Source organism: Hypanus sabinus, chromosome 23 (assembly GCF_030144855.1).
Source record: "Hypanus sabinus isolate sHypSab1 chromosome 23, sHypSab1.hap1, whole genome shotgun sequence".
Lineage (NCBI taxonomy): Eukaryota > Metazoa > Chordata > Chondrichthyes > Myliobatiformes > Dasyatidae > Hypanus > Hypanus sabinus.
The window spans coordinates 2,756,231-2,782,059 of NC_082728.1; the positions used below are offsets into that span (position 1 = coordinate 2,756,231).

The 25,829-nt window shown below is 40.5% G+C and overlaps 1 protein-coding gene across 2 annotated transcripts in view; it reads right to left on the reverse strand.

Moving 5' to 3' along the window:
• LOC132379880 (C-Jun-amino-terminal kinase-interacting protein 4-like) overlaps positions 1-25,829 on the reverse strand; it is a 285,478-nt gene that overhangs the window by 106,263 nt on the left and 153,386 nt on the right. For both annotated transcript variants that reach the window (XM_059948176.1, XM_059948175.1), the window contains exon 5: positions 10,878-11,028. In XM_059948176.1, coding sequence (XP_059804159.1) covers positions 10,878-11,028 — 151 coding nt within the window. The remainder of the gene's footprint in view (positions 1-10,877; positions 11,029-25,829) is intronic.

Sequence of the window (25,829 nt, forward strand, 5' to 3'; positions counted from 1 at the left end):
GATTCAGGAACAGCTTCTTCCCCTCTGACATCGATTCCTAAATGGACATTGAACCCATGAACACTACCTCAATTTTATTATTTCTGTTTTTACACTATTTTTAATTTAACTATTTAATATGCATATATATACTTACTGTAATTGATTTACTTGTTTATTTTTTCCTATATTATCATGTACTGCTGCTAAATTAACAAATTTCATGACATGTGCTGATGATATTAAACTTGATTCTGATTCACTAAGTTCCTCCAGCTTCTTTATGTGTTGATCCAGCTTTCCAGCATCTGCAGCCTTTTTATGTCTCATTATTTTTCAGTAGGGAGTGTTTCTGGGTTCCCTAAATCAGTACATTTATCATTTAGCTGCAAGAAAAACTGACCTTCAGATGGATTTCCCACTGGTTCAAGAGCTTACCCAACAGTATTCTCCTGATGTCTCCCATAGCAACCAAGCTCCCAAAGGCCAGGCTGGAAAGTTTTGTAAAAGAAATAATTGCCAGTAACCGCAGCAACAGAACTAATTGAAAAGCGAAAGCTTCATTCACAGTTTTTAATCTCCTCAGCGTTGATTTTTTTCCAAAACTATTCACTCACGTTCTTTTAAAAAGATCTTTTTTTTAAAGACTAGCTTTATTTGCCACATGTACATTGGAACATCAAATCATAAAGTAAAAATGTGTCATTTGCATCAATGGCGCACAGAGTCTGAGGATATGCTGGGCAGCCAGCAAGTATCGACACACTTCTGGCACTAACATAACATGCCCACAGCTTACTAATCCTGACCTGTACGTCTTTGGAAAGTGAGAGGAAAAGGGAGCACCCGGTGGAAACCCATATAGTTAAGGAGAGAACTTCCTATTTCCTATTCAAACACAAAATATATTACTGCCTCACAAAATGCTGGAAGAACTCAGCAGGACAGGCAGCATCTATCGAAAAGTGTACAATCAATGTTTTGGGCCGAGATCCTTCAGCAGGACCTTCTGAAGGGTTTTGGCTTGAAATGTCAACAGTTTACTCTTTTCCACAGATGCTTCCTGCCCTGCTGAGTTCCTCCAGGATTTTGTGCGTGTTGCTTGGATGTCCAGCATCTGCAGATTTTCTCTTGTTTGTGATACCTCACTGCCTACAATCTCCTCCTCCTTTACAGTCTACATGTTTTCAACTCAAGGGCTGGAAATCACTTAGCCACCACTTTCCATTTTATAAACTCAAATGGGAATGGCAGCATGAAGTTCAAATTGTTTTATTCTGCTAACCTGGTTGAAATGAATGGAGAGGGGTGCATAGTTAGGTTTATTTAAATACTGAACATTCATCCAGGAATGCTAAGATCGAATGGGGTTTCGGCAGTCTTCACTGTACAAAGCAAAGGGTTTCTTTGGACAACAATTTTTTCCCCCATTGGCCTTGAAGGAGAATTGTTTCTTGCTCCAATCCCATAAAATTTTATTCTCATTGTCATGACTTGTTCCTGTGCATTGACACAACCAGCTCAGTCAGCAATGGAGAAAAATAAACTCATGAAATTATGCAGTACACAAGGTCAGAATCAGAATCAGTTTTATTATCACTCGCATACACTACATTAAAAAATTAAGTTACTATATGAAATATAAAATAGTTGTGTCACTGTTACCCAGACATTTTTTTGAGCAAACTCTATAATTAGCCCACTTCAATATGCATGTATAAGAAAAGGACAGAATTCACCACTGCATATTCTAATAGTGTAATTCATAATGTAAGCATAACATAACTGTTTCAAAAATCAGGTTAGCATTGAATGGCTGATTAGCCAAATTCATTCAGAAAAACACTAAAAACATGGTTGGGGGAAGGAAATGAAATATAAACGCTTAGGCAATACAGCACTAAGCATAGTCTCAAAGGTTTGTCTTGAAAACATGTTTTCTTGAATTTGGAAGCATTTAGAAAAAAATGCTGAAAGAAGATAGCATATTTAATATAAATAAAAGCAGTGATAGAAGAACAGACAACAAAGTAATAAAGCAATAAGTAATTATAATTTAGTTGTGATCGGTAAGATTTGAAATCCGGTTAATAATCAATTGAAAACAACATTTAAGTTATAACTTGGTCTAGCGGGGGCTCCTAACTGTGTTTAACAATTAAACAAATGTATGAATTTACAGTGCACTATGGCTCCCATCACCAGGTCCTGCAACTCGGTGCACAATTACTTTTATGCTGTAGATGAAAATTAGCAGGAACCAGCCAGAACAAAGAAATTTATTTTTCCGGAGAAAGGGACCAAGAGAAAAGTGAACTCTTATTCTTCAAAATATATTTCTAACAGTTTTAGTTCCAACTTATTATAGAATTATTATGAACCATGACAATAGTTGATAGGAATGACAAAAGATTGCATAATGAATTGAACTTCAATGCTCACAATACACAATCACAAACCTATTACTGCACACTCCCCTCATACATTCGGATCACTTGGGAAAACTGACCTTTCTTTACAAAAGGGAGGGAGTGCATTCTGCTATAATGAATGCTTTCAGCACTCAGAATCAGAATCAATCTAAAATTAAGGTTAAAAATATGTGGTCAAGGTTCCAGGATTTTTAAAAATAGAACCATAGAATAGAACCACAGAAACAGGCCTTTTGGCCCTTCTTGGCTGGGCCAAATCATTTTTCTGTCTAGTCCCACTGACCTGCACCTGGACCATTTCCCTCCATACACCTCTCATCCATGTACCTATCCAAATATTTCTTAAGTGTTAAAAAGTGAGCCCGCATTTACCACTTCATTTGGCAGCTTATTCCACACTCCCACCACTCTCTGTGTGAAGAAACCCCCCCAATGTTCCCTTTAAACTTTCCCCCTTCACCCTCAACCCGTGTCCTCTGGTTTTTTTCTCCCCGAGCCTCAGTGGAAAAAGCCTGCTTGCATTCACTCTATCTATACCCATCATAATTTTATATACCTCTATCAAATCTCCCCTCATTCTTCTAAGCTCCAGGGAATAAAGTCCTAACCTATTCAACCTTTCATTGCAACTCAGTTTCTCAAGTCCCGGCAACATCCTTGTAAACCTTCTTTGCACTCTTTCAATCTTATTAATATCCTTCCTATAATTCAGTGACCAAAACTGCACACAATACTCCAATTTCAGCCTCACCAATGTCTTATACAACCTCACCATTACATTCTGACTCTTATACTCAATACTTTGATTTATAAAGGCCAATATCCCAAAAGCTCTCTTTACAAATCCTATCTACCTGCGATGCCACTTTTAGGGAATTTTGTATCTGTATTCCTCGATCCCTCTGTTCTACTGCACTCCTCAGTGCCCTACCATTTACCTTGTATGTGCTACCTTGGTTTTTCCTTCCAAAGAGCAATACCTCACACTTGTCTGTATTAAACTCCATCTGCCATTCTTTAGCCCATTTTTCCAGCTGGTCCAAATCCCTCTGCAAGCTTTGAAAACCTTCCTCACTGCCCACTACACCTCCAATCTTTGTATCATCAGCAAATTTGCTGATCCAATTTACCACATTATCATCCAGATCATTGATATAGAGGACAAATATCAATGGAACCAGCAGTGATCCCTGTGGCACACCACTACTCACAGGCCTACACTCAGAGAAGCAATCCTCCACTACCACTCTCTGACTTCTCCCATTGAGCCAATGTCTAATCCAATTTACTACTTCACCACGTATATCTAGCGAATGAATCTTCCTAACTAACCTCCCATGCCGAGGTGACAAGAAAATAGAAGATGACAAGAAAAGAATCACAGAAGGCTATATGATCCCTGTAATTTTACTTTTGTAAAATAATTTAATTAGTTCTCTCAAACTGAAGTGCACAGGGCCCAATAATAATCTCATTTTATATTTTTAAAAATCCATTATCCCAGAATTTAGTATACCTCCATACTAGAAACAGGATGTGAATTCCCTAGATTTGTTACTGTTGTGTTCTAATGCTGACCAACTATTAATTACCTAAGTAAATATTGAAGTTTCATATATATAAACAGTAAAAGGGTTATTCATGGAAGTGTGGGGCTTATTCAGGACAACAACAGCATCTTGCAAATGTGAGGATGTTTAAGTTCTAAATAAGCACTTTGCATTTGCTTTCACCAGGGAAGAGAGTGTTTCTAAAGTGGCTGGGACCCCAGACGTATTAAAAATTGACAGCAGAGATGTATTTTATAAAACCGCTTGAACTAAGACAAGTCACCAGGATTGGTTGCAACACATTCTAGGATTTTGAAGGAAACACAGAAAATAAAACACAGGGACACTGACTAGAATCCTTTAATGCTCTTCATGTATGGAGGAGAAGCCAGAGCTCTGTAAATGGCAAAATTATTCCTTGTTCAAAAATTGGATTAAGGATGAACAACTACAGGCCAGTTAGTTTAACTTCAGTGGTGGGAAAACATTTAGAAACACTGATTTGGGACAAAATCATTTGATACCTGGAGGAAAATGCTTTAATCATGGATTCATTCAGGGCAAATGGATTACATGGATACAGGGTTGGCAAAGTACCTGAGTGTTGCTGAATGGCTGTTTTCTCAGAAATGGAGGAAGGTAAATGTGGCATTCCCCGGGGGTCATTAGCTTTCTTTTGGCCTATCTTAATGATTTAGGCTTAAGGATACAAGTCATAATTACTACACTTACAAATGACGACAAGTTCTGACAGCATAGTGATAAATTGTAGCAGGATATCAATATGTTGGTGAAATGGGAGTATAATGATGAAGTTATAATAATGAATATATGATGAAGTTTAATGTAAAGATCTGCAAGGTGATGGATTTTGCCAAGATAAGTGAAGAGAGGCAATATTAGAACAAAGCAGATAGTTCCAAAGGGGTTGCAGGAGTCATGAGAAAGCTGCTGGGCAAGTTGAAGTGGCATACATAATTCTGGGCTTTATAGGTAGAGTATAAAATCAGGTAAATCACAAGACCATAAGCCTATAAGATATAGGAGCAGTATTAGGCCATTTGGCTCATCAAGTCTGCTCTGCCATTTCATCATGGCTGATCCATTTTCCATTTCAGCCCCAATCTCCTGCCTTCTCCCCATATCCCTTCATGCCCTGACTATCAATCTCTGCCTTAAACATACCTATTGCCTTGGCCTCCATAGCTGCTTGTGGCAATGAATTCCATAGATTCACCACTTTCTGGCAAAATAAATTCCTCCTCCTCTCTGTTCTAAATGGACACCCCTCTATCCTGAGGCTGTGTCCTCTGGTCTTAGACTCTCCTATCATAGGAAACATCCTCTCCGCATCAACCATATCAAGACCTTTCACCATTCGATAGGTTTCAATGAGGCCACCCCTCATTCTTCTGAGCCCTGAGTCATCAAAAGCTCCTCGTATGACAAGACATTCAATCCCAGAATCATTTTTATTAATGTCAGTACATCCTTTCTGAGATAAGGGTCAGAATTCTCCAAGTGAGGCTTCACCAATGCTTTATAAAGCCTCAACATTACATCCTTGCTTTTATATCTTAGTCCTCTCAAAATGAATGCTAACATTGTATTTGCCTTCCTCACAACAGACTCAAACTGCAGATTAACTTATAGGGAACCCTGAACAAGGAGTCACAAGTCCATTTACATCTCAGATTTTTGAATTTTCTCCATTTAGAAAACACTCTACATTTTTATTTCTTCTGTCAAAGTGAATGAGCATACACTTCCTGGCACTGCATTCCACCTGCCATTTCTTTACCTATTCTCCTAATCTGTCTAAGTCCTTCTGCAACCTCTCTGCTTCCTCAAAACTACCAGCTATCTCCACCTATCTTCTTATTGTCCACAAAGCCATCAATGCCGTCATCCAAATCATGCTGAATATAAAATAACTGGGTGTGCCTCAACAGGAACAGTATGTTAATATCTGGTTACCTCAATCTGGAAATAATGTGAAGATATCAGGGAGAGTCTAGGAAAGATTTTTGAGAATAAATATAATCATATATACCAGAGACCAAGAATACAAGAGAGGCTGGTACTGTTTCCTTTGGAGAAAGAAGAGGGAAGATTGATAACAGCACATAAAATCAGTGATCTGGGCAGAGTATATATAGAATACTCTCCGCCTGGAGCAGGAGTCAAGTTCCAGAGGTCACAGACTTTAAAAAAACTAAAGGGAAAGAGAATTAATAGTGAGAAGAGGAAGAACAATGACCTCTACATAATGCAGCAGATGATTGTTATCTGGAGTGCTCATGAAAATGTGAAGCAGACTGGTTCAAAATCGTAATCAGGTTTATTATCATTGGCATATGTCATGCAATTATTGTTTTGCAGCAGAGGTAACAGCGTAATACATAAAAAAATTACTATAAGTTACAATAAGAAATATAAAAAAATAAACAGGTAATGCAAAAAGACAGGAAAATAGTGAGGTGATGTTCATGGCCCTTCAGAAATTTGGTGGCAGAGGGAAAGAGGCTGATTGACTACACCCAAGTACAGTCCTGTACCTCCTCCCTGGTGGTAGTAATGAGAAGAGAACATGTCCAAGATGATGAAGTTCCTTTATGATGGATGCTGCCTTCTTGGGGCAACACCATTTGAAGGCGTCCTCGATGGTGGGGAGGCTAGAGCCCATGATGCCACTGTGTGTTTCAAGATAGAAATGGATAAATGTATGGTGAAGAAAAATCTATGGAGCACGTGGAGGAGATAGTATGGATGGAACTCTGGTGCAGAGATGGTAATGGACTCTTTCTGTGCTATAATCATTGTATTACCCCAATTCAATTTTCTTTTTTCCTCTTTCCTTTATCCATCCAATCAAACTAATTGATTTTCAGTCCTGGAGGCCTCCTGAGCTCAAGCTGCCTCTCGTCGGATCTTACTGCATGCTTTGACCATATCTACTCCTGGTGCCTGGCTGGATATACCTGCTCAGATAATGCCTCTTCACCATTAGCAACATTCCAAGCATCTGTGCAACTATAGAGGACAGGGCACCAACCTATAAATCACTGAGCTAATCTGACTTAAGCAAAGCTCCTCAGTTCTTTGTGCAACAAACCAAAAAGTTGCAGACAGCGAGGTCTTGTCAGGCTTGAGTCAGGTCAGCAGTTTCTAGCTCACTAGACTATTTCTTCCATGCCCCAGGGTAAAAGATCAGTGGAGTCTGAGCAGGGCAAGTGAGAAACACAAGAAAACAGCAGCAGGCAGAGGCCACTCAGCCCCTCAAGGTCCCTTGCCATTGAATGTATGTGATCTACCCTGAGCAAAAATAAGAAAGGGATCAGGGGTGGGGCTGAGGGGGCAGGGGAAGGGAATTGGAAAACAAAAATAGCTGAACAAACTAATGCAAATGAAGGAAAGCAGAAAATCACTCAGCTGCCAGACTTGGATCTGCAATTTTTAAAATCCAAATTTGCAACACACAACAGCAGCCTGCACTTAGGCATGCAAGGTGCCAAAGCCAGCTGCTACACTTGTACAACTGAACATTAACTAAACAAAGGTACTGATAAGTACGTGCAGGTCAAGTCCACCAATATATCATTGATAAATTAAGAAATAGAGTTGAAGATCCAGGTCAAAGTAGGTCAAAAGGGAAAATCGATATTATCCTGGGGAAATCAGCAATTCAATCAGCATCCTGTTAATTGATAGGTGAGCAATTTCTAAAAATAACCTTGCTTATTACAAAACACAGATTGGATTGTAACACCATGAACCTGACTGAATGAGTTGCAAATTCAATTCAAATCAAAGACTAATAACAATACTGCAGTTTCAAGGCAGTATTCTCATGATGAAGAGAGCAAATTAAAAAACAATAAAAATCATTAGGGCAAAAATTCTCTTACCTTCCCTCCATCATAATACTGTTAAGAATTGGAGCAACACCATTTTCTCAAGACCAGTTAGAGATGGGCAACAAATGCTGGACATCAGCACCGTACTTTCTCTGTTGCTTTATTCTACATTCGGTTAATTCTTTAGCTTAGACTTGATGAAGTTCTCAGCCCGAAACTTTGACTATTTATTCCACTCTATTGAGAATATTGCTATTGTTTTACCTTGTTCTACCTCAAAACATTGTGTGATGATCTGCATGAACTTTATGCAAAACAAACTTTTTGATACATTTCTGTACCTGTGACAATAATAAAGCAATTCTAATTCAAAATTTAAAATATTAAAAAACTATTTATTCATATAAAGCAATGGCACACAGCTAAAATGGCTATAATTATAGGAATGGATAGCCCATCTTATTACAAAAGATGTTTGAAAGCAATTATTTGGGGATAATAAAGAGAAATGGACTGAAGCTATTTATTCTGTATCCAATTCACATTTTACTAACTTAGGTTTTGCTTTAAATTAGATTAGTTTTACTTGTCACATATACATTGAAAGATACAATGAATTACGTCATCTGTGTCAACAACCAACACAGTCCAAGGATGTGCTGGGAGCAGTCCACAAGTTTTACTGGGGTTCTGGTGTCAACATAGCACACTCTCAACTCACTAACCCTAACCTGTATATCTTTGGAATGTTGGTGGAAACTGGAGCACCTGGTCACGGGGAGAATGTATAGACTCCTGACAGACAAACAGCGGAATTGAACCCAAATTGCTGCCACTGTAGAGCCATTATACCATGCCATTATAGAATGCTTCCCAAAACCAAGCACTTCAACTTTCAAAGAACAATAGCTACACTCTCTCAACGTACTTGTAAAGCATGTCATTATTTTGATGTCACACATACTTATTCAAAAAGTGGTTAGTATTTAATGTTAGTGACATTTATCCCCAACTTCTATTCTCATTCTGGAGTAAAAAGAGGCAGCTATTCAACCTACTCAGTCTATCACAATTTGCAAGGAAATCCTGCAAATTCCATTGATTTCTCTGTAATCAATGTTTTCTCACATGTTCATCAACTCTGTTAGGTGCACACAACAGACCATCTAACCCGGACCCACGACACATCCTCATCAGTCAAGAAGGTACAGCAGGATCTACACTTTCTGAGTATATAAAGTTGTGCAAAATTTGCCTTCCCCCATTCAAACAACTTTCTACAGAAATATTATCAAGTGTTTGGTCTGGCTGCATCATTGAGGAACTGGACCGCAAGACTGGACAGTTGATAAGACAGTAAAAACCACCAAGAGGATCACTGGGGTCTCTTTCTCCACGGTGTGATATTAACTTTTAAATGTCAAAATCAAGCTCACATGGACCTCATTTTGCTAGCAGTTCAATCCACACTCTCACAACCCTCTGAGTGAAGATGATTCACCTCAAGTTCCCCTTAAACTTTTCATCTTTCACCCTTAACCCTCCAGTTACAGTCCCACCCAACTTCAGTGGAAAATGCCTGCTTGCATTTACCCTATCTATATCCCTCATAATTTTGTAGACCACTATCAAATCTCCTCTCAGTCTTCTACATTCTAAGGAATACAGTTCTAACCTATTCAATCTTTCCTTATAACTCAGGTCCTCCAAACCCAGCAACAATCCTTGTAAAATTTCTCTGTACCCTTTCAATCTTATTTACATCTTTCCTGTATGTAGGTGACTAAAACTGCATACAATACTCCAAATTAGGCCTTGCCAATGTCTTATACAACTCCAACATATCATCTGTTCTCAATACATTGATTTAAGAAGTCCAATGTGTCAAGAGCTTTTTTTACAACCCTATCTACATGCAATGCCACTTTCAAAAAATTATGGATTGTATTATGGACCCTTTGTTTTACCACGCTCCTCAATGCCCTACTGTTCATTGTGTAAGATCTGCCCTGGTTGGTCCTACCAAAGCGCAATACCTCACACTTGTCTGCCATTAAATTTCATCTGCCATTTTTCAACTGATGCACATCCTTCTACAAGATATGAGAGCCAATCTTTGTGTCATCTGCAAATTTACTGATCAAGTTAACCACATTATCACCCAGATGATTGATATAGATGACAAACAACAAAGGACCCAACACCAATCCCTGTGGCACACCTTTAAGACACAGACCTCCAGTCAGAGGCAACCATCTACTACCACTCTCTGGCTGCTCCCACAAAGCCAATGTCTAATCCAGTTTATTACTTTATCTTGATTGCCGGACGACTGAACTTTCTTGACCAATCTCCCATGTGGGACCTTGTCAATTGCCTTACTAAAGTCCACATAAACAACATCCCTACTTTCATCCACTTTCCTGGTAACTTCCTTGAAAAACTCGAGGTTAGACATGATTTAACATGCATGAAACCATTCAGACTATCCTTAATCAGTTCATGTCTATCCAAAAACCTATATATCCGGTCCTGTAGAGTACCTTCCAATAACTTTCTCACAACTGACGCCAGACTCATTGGCCCATAACTTCCTGGTTTATGTTTAAAGCCTTTTTTAAACAGTGGAACAACACTGGCTATCCTCCAGTCCTCTTGTATCTCTTCTGTTGCTAAGGGTGATTTAAATCTCTCTGCTTGGACCCCAGCAATTTCTACATTTGCCTCACGTAGTGTCCGAGAAAACACCACATCAGGCCCTGGGAATTTATTCACTCTGATTTGCCTGTACAGTCAGTCAGATGACAATAAATTTAAACTTGATCTCACCCTTACATTGCACTATCAAGACCCAACTACATGAGGAGTAATTTACAGTACCCAATTAAGTTACCAATCAGCATGTCAATGGGATACTGGAATAGAGAGCCTTAGGGATATGACCTGCTGCCATGCTGCCCCAATAATACAAAATAAAATGAGGTCCATGGATAATTTATCCCTGAAATGCATATAGGACTGGAAATGAATATTACACAGTATACAATTTTACTTCTTACTTTTAGGCTTGTGTTCGACCTTGGTTGGCTAAGGTCATTGAATTTCCAGTTTTCTGTACCAGGTGTCTCTGCTCCTTCCCTCTGTGCATCTGGTGTGAGAACATCCCCTCCAGGCAACGGGAAAAGACCCAAGGAACGTGGTGGCTCCCTCCTGTTTACAAAGGAACAAACAAGGTGTCACAACAGCAAACTTGTATATGGTGTTGGAACTGTACTTAGCCACACAGTCATAGATGTAAAGCGAATAGAGCAGGGAGCTAAGTACACATCCCTGTGGTTCCTGTGCTGATGGAGATTGTGGAGGAGATATTTTTGCCAATCTAATCTGACTGGGTAAGTGGACAAGTAAGGAAATCTATGATCCAATTCCACAAAGGGGTATTGAGGCCCAGGTCTTGGCATTTAGTGATTAGTTTTGAGGGGATGATGGTGTTAAATGCTGAGCTATAATCACTAATACATGGCTAAGGAGTTGGTGTAGGAGGGAGGGCATAAGATTTTTGGATCATTGGACTCTCTTCCAGGGAAGGTGGGACCTGTACAGATGAGACAGTTTGCATCTGAACTGGAAGGGGCCTAATATCCTAGTGGGAAGGCTTGTTAATGCTGCACGGTGGGGTTTAAACTAGCGTTGCAGGGGGATGGGAACCAGAGTGCCAGAGCGGTTAGTGGAGAGGTTGTGGAGGCAGGTGTTGGTAAGACCTCAGACAAAGTTAGGAATCAGAAGTTTTGAGCATGGTGCGACTAGTGTCCTGAGCTACCAAAGTTTTAATATGTAGGAAAGGGGGGGGGGGGGTGGTGATTGTGTTGAAGATAAGGTAGCTGGTTTACAAACAGAGGCAATGTATAGTGAGGAGAGACTGCATAATTACAGTCAACAGGATGAGTTAAAACGTAAAAGGCAGACAAAATCAAAACAGGTGAATTTAGGACTTAAGGTGTGTTATATTTGAATGTGCATAGTATATGGAATAAGGTAGATGAACTTGTAGCACAGTTGCATATTGGGAGATATGTTGTAGGCAGCACTGAATAGTGGCTGAAAGAAGATTATAGCTGGGAGCTTATCATCCAAGGATACACATTGTATTGAAAGGACAGGCAGGAAGGCAGAAGGGGTACCATTGCTCTGTTGGTAAAAATATGCAATCAAATCATTAGAAAGAGATTACAGGGTCAGAAGGTGTTGAATCATTGTGGATAAAGCTATGGAACTGCAAGGGTAAAAAGACCATGATGGGAGTTGTATACAGGCCCCCAAACAGTAGTAAGGATGTGGCCTATCACGGGAGTTAGAAAATGCATGCCAAAAAGGCAATGTTACAGTAGTAAATACAAAGTACACTGAAGATGCTGGGGTCAAAGCAACACGTTGACTGCTCGTTTCCACGGATGCTGCCCGACCTGCTGAGTTCCTCCAATTTGTTGTACATGTTGCAATGTTACAATAGTTATGGGGGACTTCAATATGCAGGTAGATTGGGAAAATCAGGTTAGTTCTGGATTACAGAAGGGTGAGTTTCTAGAGTGCCTAGAGGTGTCTATTTTAGAGTAGCTTGCGGTTGAGCCCACAAGGAATCAGCTATTATGGATTGAGTGTTGTGCAATGAACCAGAATTGATTAGAGAGCTTAAGGTAAAGGAACCCTGAGAGGAAAGTGATCACAATATGATCAAATTCATCCTGAAATTTGAGAAGGGGAAGATAAAGTCAGATGTCTCAGTATTATAGTGAAGTAAAGGGAATTATAGAAACATGAGAGAGCAGTTGGCCAGAATGGATTGGAAAAGAATACTGGTAGGGATGACTGCAGTACAGCAATGGCTGGAATCTCTGGAAGCAATTTGGAAGGCACAGGATATACACCCCAAAGAAGAAGTAGTATTCTAAAGGCAAGATGACACAAACATAGCTAACAAGAGGTCAAAGCCAACATAAAAGCCACAGAGAGAACATGTAATATAGCAAAAATTAGTGGGAAGTTAGAGGTTAGGGAATTTTTTAAAAACCAACAGAAGGCAACCAAGAAAGTCATTAAGATGGTAAAAACGAAATACGAAAGTAAGCTAGACAGTCATATTAAAGAGGATAAAGTAGTGGCTGATTGGCAGGAGGCAAAGAGTGGGAATAAAGGGAGCCTTTTCTGATTGAATGCCGGTGACTAGTGGTGTTCCATAGGGGTCTGTGTTAGGATCAATTCTGTGTACATTTTATGTCAATGATTTGGGTGATGGAACTGATGGCTTTGCTGCAAAGTTTTTCAGATGATATGAAGATAGGTGGAGAGGCTGGTAGCTTTGAGGAAGCAGAGAGGCTACAGAAGGACTTAGACAGATTAGGATCCTGGAATGGCTTGTCATATGAAGAGCATTTGATAGCTCTGGGCCAGTATTCACCTGAATTCAGAAGAATGAGCAATGACCTAACTGAAACCTGCTGAATGGTGAAAGGGCTTGATACAGTGGATATGGAGTGGATGTTTTCTATGGTGGGAGAGCCTAAGACCAGAGGACGTAGCCTCTGAATAGAGGGGCATCCTTTTAGAACAGAAATTAGGAGGAATTTCTTTAGCCAGAGAATGGTGCATTGGTCGAATTCTTTGCCACAGAGAGCTGTTGAGGCTAAGTCTTTATGTATATTTAAGGCAGTGGTTGATAGATTCTTGATTGGCCAGAGCATGAAGGATACGGGGAGAAGGCAAGTGATTGGATCAGCCATGATAAAATGGTGGGAGCAGACTCAATGGGCCAAATAGCCTAATTCTGCTACTATATCTTATGGTCTTAAGTTTTGCTTTGTTCCTAAACTCAGAAAAATTGTCTGATTATCCAAAGTATTGATTCAAAAAGTCAAAGTTAGATGACGTTGACCAACACAAGTGAATTTTGTTCTGATAGAGAGAGACTTTCATTATCAGCTCTTCCCAAGTCCTTGATGTGAACACTGAGCTACTTCCACTGAAGACAGGGTCATGGTGATGTTCACTGCATATTACAAATATATTAATCAACACTACTGCAATAGATTTTCATTTATCTGTGGTTCTTCAAAATGTTTTCAATACAAGGATAAAAATAAAATGTTTTAATAAAAATACACACTGGCACATACTTGCGTGCTGTCACTGAACACCTTAAGGAGTTTTAACTTCATTTAACAAATTAAAATATTGCTGAACATAGATGTCACAAGAGTATTTTCCCCAATGACTGATGATCATTAAGTTGTTTTGTGGCTACATATAAAAACTAATGCACAATTGGAATATTGCTGCTGCATTCTTATAGAGTTGCAGAGATGCACAGAATAGAAACAGCCCTTCAGCCAATCAAGCGATCATGCCTAACCATCAACAAGCCACACTGAGGCACTCCATTGGTCAGGGTCAACCATGATAAGACCATAAGACATAAGAGCAGAATTAGGCCATTCAACACATCAAGTCTGTTCCACCGTACCATCATGGCTGATCTCTAATCCCACTCAACGCCACACACCTGCCTTCTTGCCGTATCCTTTGATGCCCTGACCTATCAATTTCCACCTTAAATATACAGACTGTGGCAGAGCATTCCATAGATTCACTACTCTCTGGCTGAAATAAATTCCTCTTTACCTCCGTTCTAAAAGGTCACTCCTCACTTCTGAGGCTGGGCCTTCTAGTTCTGGATATCCCACCATAGGAAACATCCTCTCCACATCCATCCTAGTTAGTCCTTTCAACATTCGGTAGGTTTCAATGAGATCCCCTGCCTTCTTCTAAATTCAGGAGAGTACAGACCCAAAGCTGCCAAATGCTCCTCATATGTTAACCCCTTCATTCCCAGAATCACTCTTGTCCTTTGACCTCATATCCTTTCTGAGATATGTAGCTCAAGACTATTGACAATACTCTAAGTGCGGCCTGACTAGTGTCCTATAAAGCCTCCACATTATCTCCTTGTTTTTATATTCTATTCCCCTTGAAATAAATATCAACATTGTTTTTGCCTTCTTTACCATGGACTCAACCTGTAAAGTAACCTTCTGTGAGTCTTGCATGAGGACTCCCAAGTCCTTCTGCACCTTTGAAGTTTGAACCTTCTCTCCATTTAGATAATGGTCCGTACTATTGTTCCTTTCATCAAAATTCATTATCATACATTTCCCACTGTATTCCATCTGCCACTTTTTTGCCCATTCTTCCAAGCTGTCCACATCCTGCTACAATCACATAGCTTCATCAGCACCACCTATCTCTCTGCCTATGTGATGGCCACAAACCCATGAATTCCATTATCCAAATCATTGACAAACAATGTGAAAAATAGTGGTCCCAATACTGACCCCTGAGGAACACGGCTAGTCACTGGCAGCAAACCAGAAAAAGCCCCCATTATTCCCACTCGCTGCCTCCTGCCTGACAATTATTCCTCTATCCATGGCCAGTATCTTTCCTGTAATCCCACAGGATTTTATCTTTTTAACCAGCCTTATATGTGGCACTTTATCAAATGCCTTCTGAAAATCAAAGTAAATGACATCCACTGTCTCCTTTGTCCATCCTGCTTGTTACTTCCTTGAAGAATTTATCAGGTAAGATTTCCCTTAACAGAAACCATGCGAACTTCGACTTATTTTATCATTCGTCTCCAAGTACCCCAAAACCTCGTCCTTAATAATGGACTCCAACACATTCCCAACCACTGAGGTTAGGCTAACTGGCTTTTTGCCTTCCTCCCTTCTTAAAGAGAGGAGTGATGTTTGTAATCTTCCAGTCCATGCCAGAATCAAGTGATTCTTGAAAGATCATAACCAAAGCATCCGTTATCTCTTCAGCAACCTCTCTCAGGACTCTGAGATGTAGTCCATCTGGTCCTAGTGACTTATCCACCTAAAGACCTTTCAGTTTGCCTAGTGCTTTTTCCTTGGCAATAGCAATGGCACTCATTTTTGCTCCCTGACATTCACGGACCTCTGGCACACTGCTAATATCTTTCACAGTGAAGACTGCTGCGAAGTACCATTAAATTCATTTGCCATTTCTCTGTCCCACATAACTACCTCACCAGCATCATTTTCTAGTGGTCCAATATCAACTCAATATCAATGACAAAGGATCTCAGCCTGAAGCGTTGACTGTTTATTGAGTTTCTCCACCTTTTTGTGAGCATTGGTTGGATTTACAACATCTGCAGATTTTCTTTTATACACAAGCCTGGGGTGTACGATATACAGAGCAAGCTGTTGCCCATGTAGAAAGCTCCCCCTCTCCACGTTGCTGATGAATCCAAAGGAACAGCAAAGACCGATACAGTTTGGCACCAGCAAGTCCTAGTCAGCATTGAACTCAATGTTGGACTGCCTTAGGGACTCCAGGTCTTTATTTCTCCTCAGGGTTTCCTACCAATGCTTTCCCCATAACTGAGTACAGCTGTAAGGCAAAGAAAGCTTGAGATCAGAGTTTTCTTTCTCCAGGATGAGCATCCAATCATGGCTGACAAGCCCCATCTGTCCAAAGTGACTGGTTTTAAGGCACCAATAACCTGCCTTTGCCCCTTCGATGGTAGAAATAGTTCAACCAATCTTGGTAGCTAAGCCACACATTACGTCCAGGAGCTGGACTTGGTGGTCAGAGACTATATGAGGTGCTTGTCAATCGGGAGCATTTAATAGATAGTGGGTACCTTCCCACCCCCTCAAAGCTATAACAACCTGACAAAATCATTAACATTAATGTGGCATTAATCACATTTTCATTCTTATATCTTCAATAACTCGCCCACAGAATCTTGTCATGGACAATGGTGGATTTACATTGGCTAAATAATTAGCAAACCCTTCCCCCCCACCCACCCCCAACCCCCATGTTTTTGAAATGACAGAAAATCAGAGCATCTGAAGGGGAAGCAGACAATCACATGGAGAATGCACGAACTCTGCACAGGCAACACCTGAGCTCAGGACTGACCCTGAATCTCTGGCACTGCGGGGCAGCAACACTACTAACTGTGTCTATCAAAATGCAGATATTAAATTCAAATTTCAAAATGCTTCTCAGATCGGAGTTCTGAGAGGCTGGACTGCGAAGGTGTGTGAAAGAGGCTTGGGAAGGAGGGAAGATATAAAAAGGAGAGAAAGAGTGAGGTAGTTCTCTTTTGGAAGAAGACAGCGAGGCATTGAGAGGAAGTGCGGTGGCGGCCATTTTCAAATTGCTTCTCAGATCGGAGTTCTGAGAAGCGGGACTGCGCAGGCGCGTGAAGGAGGCCTGGGAAGGAGGGAAGATATAAAAAGAACGCAGCCTTAAGAAGCGGGCAGCGGAGTGCACCGGGAGCAGAGTGTAGGGCTTGGGCTCAGGGGGCTTAGGCGGAAGAGGGCACAGTAGATCTTTTAGTTCTTGTTATTGTCAGTTATTCGGGAAGTATGAGTGTGAGGGCAGCTTGTTGTTCTCGGTGTCGGATGTGGGAGATCCTGGAGTCTCCGAGCCTCCCGGACGTCCACATCTGCGCCAGGTGCGCCGAACTGCAGCTCCTGAGGGACCGGGTTAGGGAACTGGAGCTGCAGCTCGATGATCTTCGCCTGGTCAGGGAGAGTGAGGAGGTGATAGAGAGGAGTTACAGGCAGGTGGTTACTCCGGGGCCACGGGAGGCAGATAGGTGGGTCATGGTCAGGAAGGGGAAGAGGCAGGTACTAGAGAGTACCCCAGTGGCTGTACCCCTTGACAATAAGTACTCATGTTTGAGTACTGTTGGGGGGGACAGCCTACCTGGTGGAAGTGACAGTGGCCGGGCCTCCGGCACAGAGGACGGCCCTGTAGCTTAGAAGGGTAGGGATAGAAGAAAGAGGACCATAGTAATTGGGGACTCGATAGTCAGGGGTTCAGACAGGCGGTTCTGTGGAGGTGATCGGGAGTCCTGGATGGTAATTTGCCTCCCTGGTGCCAGGGTTCGGGACGTTACTGATCGCATCCAAGATATCCTGAAGTGGGAGGGTGAGGAGCCAGAGGTCGTGGTACATGTAGGTACCAATGACATAGGTAGGAAAGGGGAAGAGGTCCTGAAACGAGAGTATAGGGAGTTAGGAAGGCAGTTAAGAAGAAGGACCGCAAAGGTAGTAATCTCGGGATTACTGCCTGTGCCACGTGACAGTGAGAGTAGGAATGGAATTAGGTGGAGGATGAATGCGTGGCTGAGGGATTGGGGCAGGGGGCAGGGATTCAAATTTCTGGATCATTGGGACCTCTTCTGGGGCAGGCGTGACCTGTTCAAAAAGGACGGGTTACACGTGAATCCTGGGGGGACCAATATCCTAGCGGGGAGGTTTGCTAGGGCTACAGGGCAGACTTTAAACTAGTAAGATGGGGGAGGCGGGAATCAATTTGAGGAAACTATGGGAGAGGAGGTTAGTTCACCAGTAGAGCAAGTAAGTAGACAGTGTGTGAGGGAGGAAAGGCAGGTGATGGAGAAGGGATGCGCTCAGCCCGAAGATGTAGGGGAGAAGAAAGAAAAGGATAATAAATTTGAATGCATTGTTAGGGATGAAAAGAAAGGAGGAGGTGGAGAGTATCTTAAATGTATCTATTTTAATGCTAGGAGCATTGTAAGAAAGGTGGATGAGCTTAAAGCGTGGATTGATACCTGGAATTATGATGTTGTAGCTGTTAGTGAAACATGGTTGCAGGAAGGGTGTGATTGGCAACTAAATATTCCTGGATTTAGTTGCTTCAGGTGTGATAGAGTAGGAGGGGCCAGAGGAGGGGGTGTTGCATTGCTTGTCCGAGAAAATCTTATGGCGGTGCTTTGGAAGGATAGATTAGAGAGCTCCTCTAGGGAGGCTATTTGGGTGGAATTGAGGAATGGGAAAGGTGTAGTAACACTGATAGGAGTGTATTATAGGCCACCTAATGGGGAGCATGAGTTGGAAGAGCAAATGTGTAAAGAGATAGCAGATATTTGTAGCAAACACAAGGTGGTGATTGTGGGAGATTTTAATTTTCCACACGTAGATTGGGAAGCTCATTCTGTAAAAGGGCTGGATGGTTTAGAGTTTGTGAAATGTGTGCAGGATAGTTTTTTGCAACAATACATAGAAGTACCGACTAGAGATGGGGCAGTGTTGGATCTCCTGTTAGGGAATGTGATAGGTCAGCTGACAGATGTATGTGTTGGGGAGCACTTCGGGTCCAGTGATCACAATAGCATTAGCTTCAATTTAATTATGGAGAAGGACAGGACTGGACCTAGAGTTGAGATTTTTGATTGGAGAAAGGCTAACTTTGAGGAGATGCGAAGGGATTTAGAGAGAGTGGATTGGGTCAAGTTGTTTTATGGGAAGGATGTAATAGAGAAATGGAGGAGATTTAAGGGTGAAATTACGAGGGTACAGAATCTTTATGTTCATGTTAGGTTGAAAGGAAAGGTTAAAGGTTTGATAGCACCATGGTTTTCAAGGGATATTAGAAACGGTTCGGAAAAAGAGGGATGTCTACAATAGATATAGGCAGCATGGAGTAAAGGAATTGCTCGAGGAATATAAAGAATGTAAAAGGAATCTTAAGAAAGAGATTAGAAAAGCTAAAAGAAGATACGAGGTTGGTTTGGCAAATAAGGTGAAAGTAAATCCAAAAGGTTTCTACAGTTATATTAAAAGCAAGAGGATAGTGAGGGATAAAATTGGTCCCTTAGAGAATCAGAGTGGTCAGCTATGTGTGGACCCGAGGGACATGGGAGAGATTTTGAATGATTTCTTCTCTTCGGTATTCACTAAGGAGAAGGATATTGAATTGTGTAAGGTGTGGGAAACAAGTAAGGAAGTTATGGAACCTATGACAATTAAAGAGGTGGAAGTACTGGTGCTTTTAGGAAATTTAAAAGTGGATAAATCTCCGGGTCCTGACAGAATATTCCCCAGGACCTTGAGGGAAGTTTGTGTAGAGATAGCAGGAGCTCTGAAGGAGATTTTTCAGATGTCATTAGAAACGGGGATTGTGCCGGAGGATTGGTGTATTGCTCATGTGGTTCCATTGTTTAAAAAGGGTTCTAGAAGTAAGCCTAGCAATTATAGACCTGTCAGTTTGACATCAGTGGTGGGTAAATTAATGGAAAGTATTCTTAGGTAGTATTTATAATTATCTGGATAGACAGGATCTGATTAGGAGTAGCCAACATGGATTTGTGCGTGGAAGGTCATGTTTGACAAACCTTATTGAATTTTTTGAAGAAGTTATGAGGAATGTTGACGAGGGTAAGGCAGTGGATGTAGTCTATATGGACTTCAGCAAAGCCTTTGACAAAGTTCCACATGGAAGGTTAGTTAAGAAGGTTCAGTCATTAGGTATTAATGCTGGAGTAATAAAGTGGATTCAACAGTGCCTAGATGGGAGATGCCAGAGAGTAGTGGTGGATAATTGTTTATCGAGATGGAGGCCAGTGACTAGCGGGGTGCCTCAGGGATCTGTTTTGGGTCCAATGTTGTTTGTAGTATACATAAATGATCTGGATGATGGGGTGGTAAATTGGATTAGTAAGTATGCCGATGATACTAAGGTAGGAGGTGTTGTGGATAATGAGGTGGGTTTTCAGGTGGGTTAATGCAGGGAGATTTATGCCGGTTAGAAGAATGGGCTGAACATTGGCAGATGGAGTTTAATGCTGAGAAGTGTGAGGTTCTACATTTTGGCAGGAATAATCCAAATAGAACATACAGGGTAAATGGTAGGGCATTGAGGAATGCAGTGGAACAGAGAGATCTAGGAATAACAGAGCATAGTTCCCTGAAGGTGGAGTCTCATGTAGATAGGGTAGTGAAGAAGGCTTTTGGAACGCTGGCCTTTATAAATCAGAGCATTGAGTACAGAAGTTGGGATGTAATGTTAAAATTGTACAAGGCATTGGTAAGGCCAAATTTGGAATATTGTGTACAGTTCTGGTCACCGAATTATAGGAAAGATATCAATAAATTAGAGAGAGTGCAGAGACGATTTACTAGGATGTTACCTGGGTTTCAGCACTTAAGTTACAGAGAAAGGTTGAACAAGTTAGGTCTCTATTCATTGGAGTGTAGAAGGTTGAGGGGGGGATTTGATCGAGGTATTTAAAATTTTGAGAGGGATAGATAGAGTTGACGTGAATAGGCTGTTTCTATTGAGATTAGGGGAGATTCAAATGAGAGGACAAAGAGAAACTGCTTATTTAAGTTTATCCATTCAAATTAACAATCTCTTTTAAACTTCTTAGATGTTTAGTTTCATTTAGCTCCATAGTATCCAAGACATCTTCAAGGAGCAGTGTTTCAGAAAAGTGGCATTCATTATTAAGGACCCCCATCACCTAGGGGATGCCCTCTTCTCACTGGTACCCTCAGGAAGCATGTACAGAAGTCTGAAGACACACACTCAGTGATCTAAGAACAGCTTCTTCCTCTCTGCCATACAATTCCTGAATAGACGTTGAACCATTAAGCACTGTCTCACTTCCTAAATTATTTCTGTTTCTGCATTACTATTTTTAATTGAAGTATTTAATATACATACATACTTACTGTCATACTTTTCTGTATTTATCATGCATTGCACTGTACTGCTTTTGCTAAGTCAACAAATTTCATGACATATGCCGGTGATATCAGACCTGATTCTGATTCTGATTTGAACTGCTGATTAACAATGCCAAATAACTCAGAATGCTCTGTGACATTGTGGAGAAAGTTCTAGACTGTCAGTTGTACTTAACCATACAGTTCAGGTTATACAACAACTAATACAATTATTAACTCTACAATGGAGTTCAAAGTTTGAAGCAAATTTATTATCAAAGTAGTATATGAACCCATTATCAAACCCTGAGATACATTTTCTTACAGGCATTCATAATAGATAAAAAGAAATATAATAGTCAATGAAAACTACACAAGAACAACAACAAACAACCTACGTGTAAAAGTCAACAAATTGTGCAAATATGAAATAATAATAAAAATAATGTTAAAAACATGAATTGTAAAGTGCAGGATTAAACTGCAGAATCAGTTCAATGTTGGGGTGACTGAAATTATTCACTCTGATTCAGGAGCCTAATGGTTGAGAGTGGACAACTTCACACACCCCAACACAACCTATAGACTCACTTTCTAGGAGACAAATTAAGGAAAAATACCACTATGTCAATTTTGGAGCAATATATGCATTTAACATTACAAAAATACAGGGAAAAGGAATATAATTTCCAGCAAATGTACAACAGAGATCTATTTGTTTCTTGAGGGCTCTGGTCAAGCTGAATTGGCCAATACCCTGCACAGTGGATACAATGGATTATAGTCCATTGACTTTGGATGATGGAATTAGGAGGTCATCAGTGGCCTATGCTCCACTGAGAGCTAAGGGCCCAAGAAGAAGAAATGGGCCTTGCTTCTTCTTTTCAATTTTTTTATTGATTTTCATATATACATATAAAAAAACATAACATAATAATGAGTAAATTATGAATACAATAGACTTGAAATCACATTGATAATAAGATAACAGTATCCTATTAAACATCAGCAGAAAAAAAATACCTTAATCAATCAAGTCGCCTTGCTTCTACAGTGTTAAAACAGTTCTAGCATTATCTGTTTAAAACACCTTTTCATTCCAAGTTCCACTGCCTCCAGACAAATCATCTGTGAATGACAAGGCTTTAACACTTTCTATCAACTAACTGTGCACCATTTACTCTCTTCTATCAAATATCACAGGCATTTTTCGTACCCTCCCTATTCTCCCCATGTTCAAATTTAACTTCTTCTAGTTTTGATAGAAGTTATCTACCTAAACTGTGTGTGGCTCAGCAGCGTAATGGTGCGTGTAACATGTTGACCCAGTGACCCAGGCTCAATTCCTACTGTTGTCTCTAAGGAGGTTGTATGTTCTCTCCACAACCATCTGGGTTTCCTCCAGGTGCTCTGGTTTCCAAAGATGTGTGGGTTGGAATTATTAAGATATGGACATGCTGTTATGGTGCCAGAAACCTGGCGATACTTGCAGGCTGCTCCCAGCACATCCTCGGACTATGTTGGTCATTGATGCAAACAACATTTCACTTAATATTTCGATGTTCCAATATACATATAATAAATTAAGTTCATTTTTAATCTTTAACTCTGATTTTATTACATTGAGGAACTAGGTGACATCTAGAATGATGACCACTGGCTATTCCAGGTGTATCGTGGGGAGCTTGTTCTTTAACTGGTTTTCATTTCTCAATGCTTCATAACTAGTAACTTCAAGATGGCTCAGCTGTACAGCAGGAGAGAAGAAACATCAGGAGAGCATCACTTGTATGGAATTTGATATTTAGAGGAGGAGGCACATGCTCCTGTAACTGCAAACATATTTTCAGAAAGGTCCAATGTTTCCTTGGTATCAGGATTACTGGTTACAGAATATTCTAGACCTAGAGGAGAGGTGGGAGGTTTGAGTGGCAAACAGTTTGTGCAACTTATCAGTAACACAAGGATAGAAGGAACAAGGTTTTGCAGACACTTTCAAGGCAGCAATTTTGGGATTACTCCTGGTGCTGTACGAGTTATAGAAAGTGAAAATCAGTGCAGCTGCAGAAATGGTGCAAGTGATGGGCATTAGGCTGAGGAAACACTAGATCACTTTTGGGGAAGTTGACCTCCATCGGGTAAATGGGTTGTACCCCAATGTCCTTGTTCTGGGGGTAGGGGTGGTAGTGCAGGAGAGCAGTGAGTTAGAAGCCTTCAAATTGGCAAAAGTTTAAACTTGCTTAGTAATAGGATGAAAACCTGAGCATTGATTCAGAGGGAAAAGGGGAGAGATAGAAATGGAGGAATATTGCTGCAAATGTTGAAGGCAGAGCAAACAACAGCTTGGAAAATAGCTAAATGTGAAGATTGAGAAGGCTGACCATCTTCCAATCCTGGCTTCCAAATAGCTATGAGTATGGTGCAAAAGGAGTGGAGAGTTGTTAATATCGTACACTTGTTGGGAAAAAAAAACAAGCTATTACAGACCAGTTAGTTTAAATTCAGCAGTAGACAAATTATTGGGACCCATTCTACAGCATGACATAAATGTTTGCTAGAAAAGACAGCTGACATGATAGTAACTGATCGGAATTTCTTGAGAAAATAACAGAGTATTGCTGAGGGCACAGTGTATTTCTCTGGCTTTCTATTTTCCCTGCAACATTCAGGTCTCTGCCAGTCATCAGTATCCTCCCCATCCATCCCATTTTGTCATTTAACTCTCTGCAATTTATTCTCTCATTTCACCAGGTATCCGATGATTTTTATATCATTCAGGATAATTTTCAATAGCCAATTAACTAAGCAACTACTACCATTGGGATGAGAGGGGATACTTGAACATCCAGTGAATGTCACATGGCCTAAGGGAGAACATGCAAACTCTGCACAGATGACATCAGAAATAAAGTTTAACCATTGGTCGCTGGAACTAGGAAGCAGCATTCCCACCACTATGCTGTCCCATTTCAGGTAGCACCCATGGATGTTAAAGATTGAAGATCAGCTTTACTTGTCACATGTACATCCAAACATACAGTGAAATGCATCACTTGTGTCAATGACCAGCACAGTCTGAGGATTGTGCAAAGGTCAGCTTGCAAGTGTCACCATGTTTCTGGCATTAACTTGGCATGCCTACAAGGTTTTTGACAAATTTCTATATGGCAGCTTGTTAAAGAGTGGGGGGAAGAAGACCATGGGATTCAAATAAGATTAGCAAATTGGACTCCTTATTAGATTAATGACAACAAAAAAAAGCAAAGGGTAAAGGTTGACAGGAATTTTTGTGGTTGAAAGGGTTGTATCAGTGGGGTTCCACAGAGTTCAGTATGCAGTTCCTTGTTTTTTATCATGTATATTAAAGATTTACAATAAAATGTAGGTGCAGGATAAGATATTTATAGATGACTACAATCTGGTTGTGTGACTTACATTAGGAGGAAGATTTGAGACTGCAGGTAATACACATTTAGGACCATAAGACATAGGAGCAGAATTAGGCCATTTGGCCCATCAAAGCTGCTCCGCCATTCGATCGTGGCAGATCTTTTTTTTTTCTTCTCCTCAACCCCATTTACCGGCCTGCTCCCTGTAACCTTTGATGCCATGTCCAATGAAGAACCTATCAATCTCTACCTTAATTACACTCAGCTATCTGGCCTCCACAATTGCATGTGGCGACAAATTCCACAAACTCACCTCCTTCTGGCAAAAGAAATTTCTCTCCATCTTTTTTGAATGGACACTTCTCTATCTGAGGCTGTATCCTCTTGCCGTAGATTCTCCCACCATAGGAAACATCCTTTCCACATCTACGCTGTCTAGGCCTTTCAACATTCAGAAGGTTTCAATGAGATCCCCCCTTGTCCTTCTGAATTCCAGCAAGTATAGACCCAGAGCTATCAAATGTTCCTCACTATGATAACCCTTTCATTCCTGGAATCATCCTTGTGAACTTCCTCTGAACCCTCTCCAATGCCAGCACATCTCTTCTAAGATTAGGAGCCCAAAACTGTTCTCAATACTCAAGGTGAGGCCTCACTGGAAAAAATGCATAATTGAGATCTTAAAAAGTCTCTAACTTGTAAATATCTAAAAAGTGAGTTTTAGGTAAGCTATATTTAGCTGACAATTCCTCAAATGAAAAAAGGTTTCCTCCAACAAACAGATCACAAAAACATTTAAATACCCAACCTGTCCCATTCTTTAAAAACTGAATCAGTCATAGAGGGTTTAAAAAATTAGAATAAATGGGACTTGAAAGGGAAAATCTCAATAAACCAAAGTGTTTTCTAAATTGTATCCAGATCCTCACATTATTTTTATTAAATTATCAGTTCATTTACTTACAAATAAAGGAAGTGAGGATCAAAGAAGAGAAATAATAGAAAATTTATTAACAGAGTTAGCTTCTAAAGAGACCCATACGATTGTCTA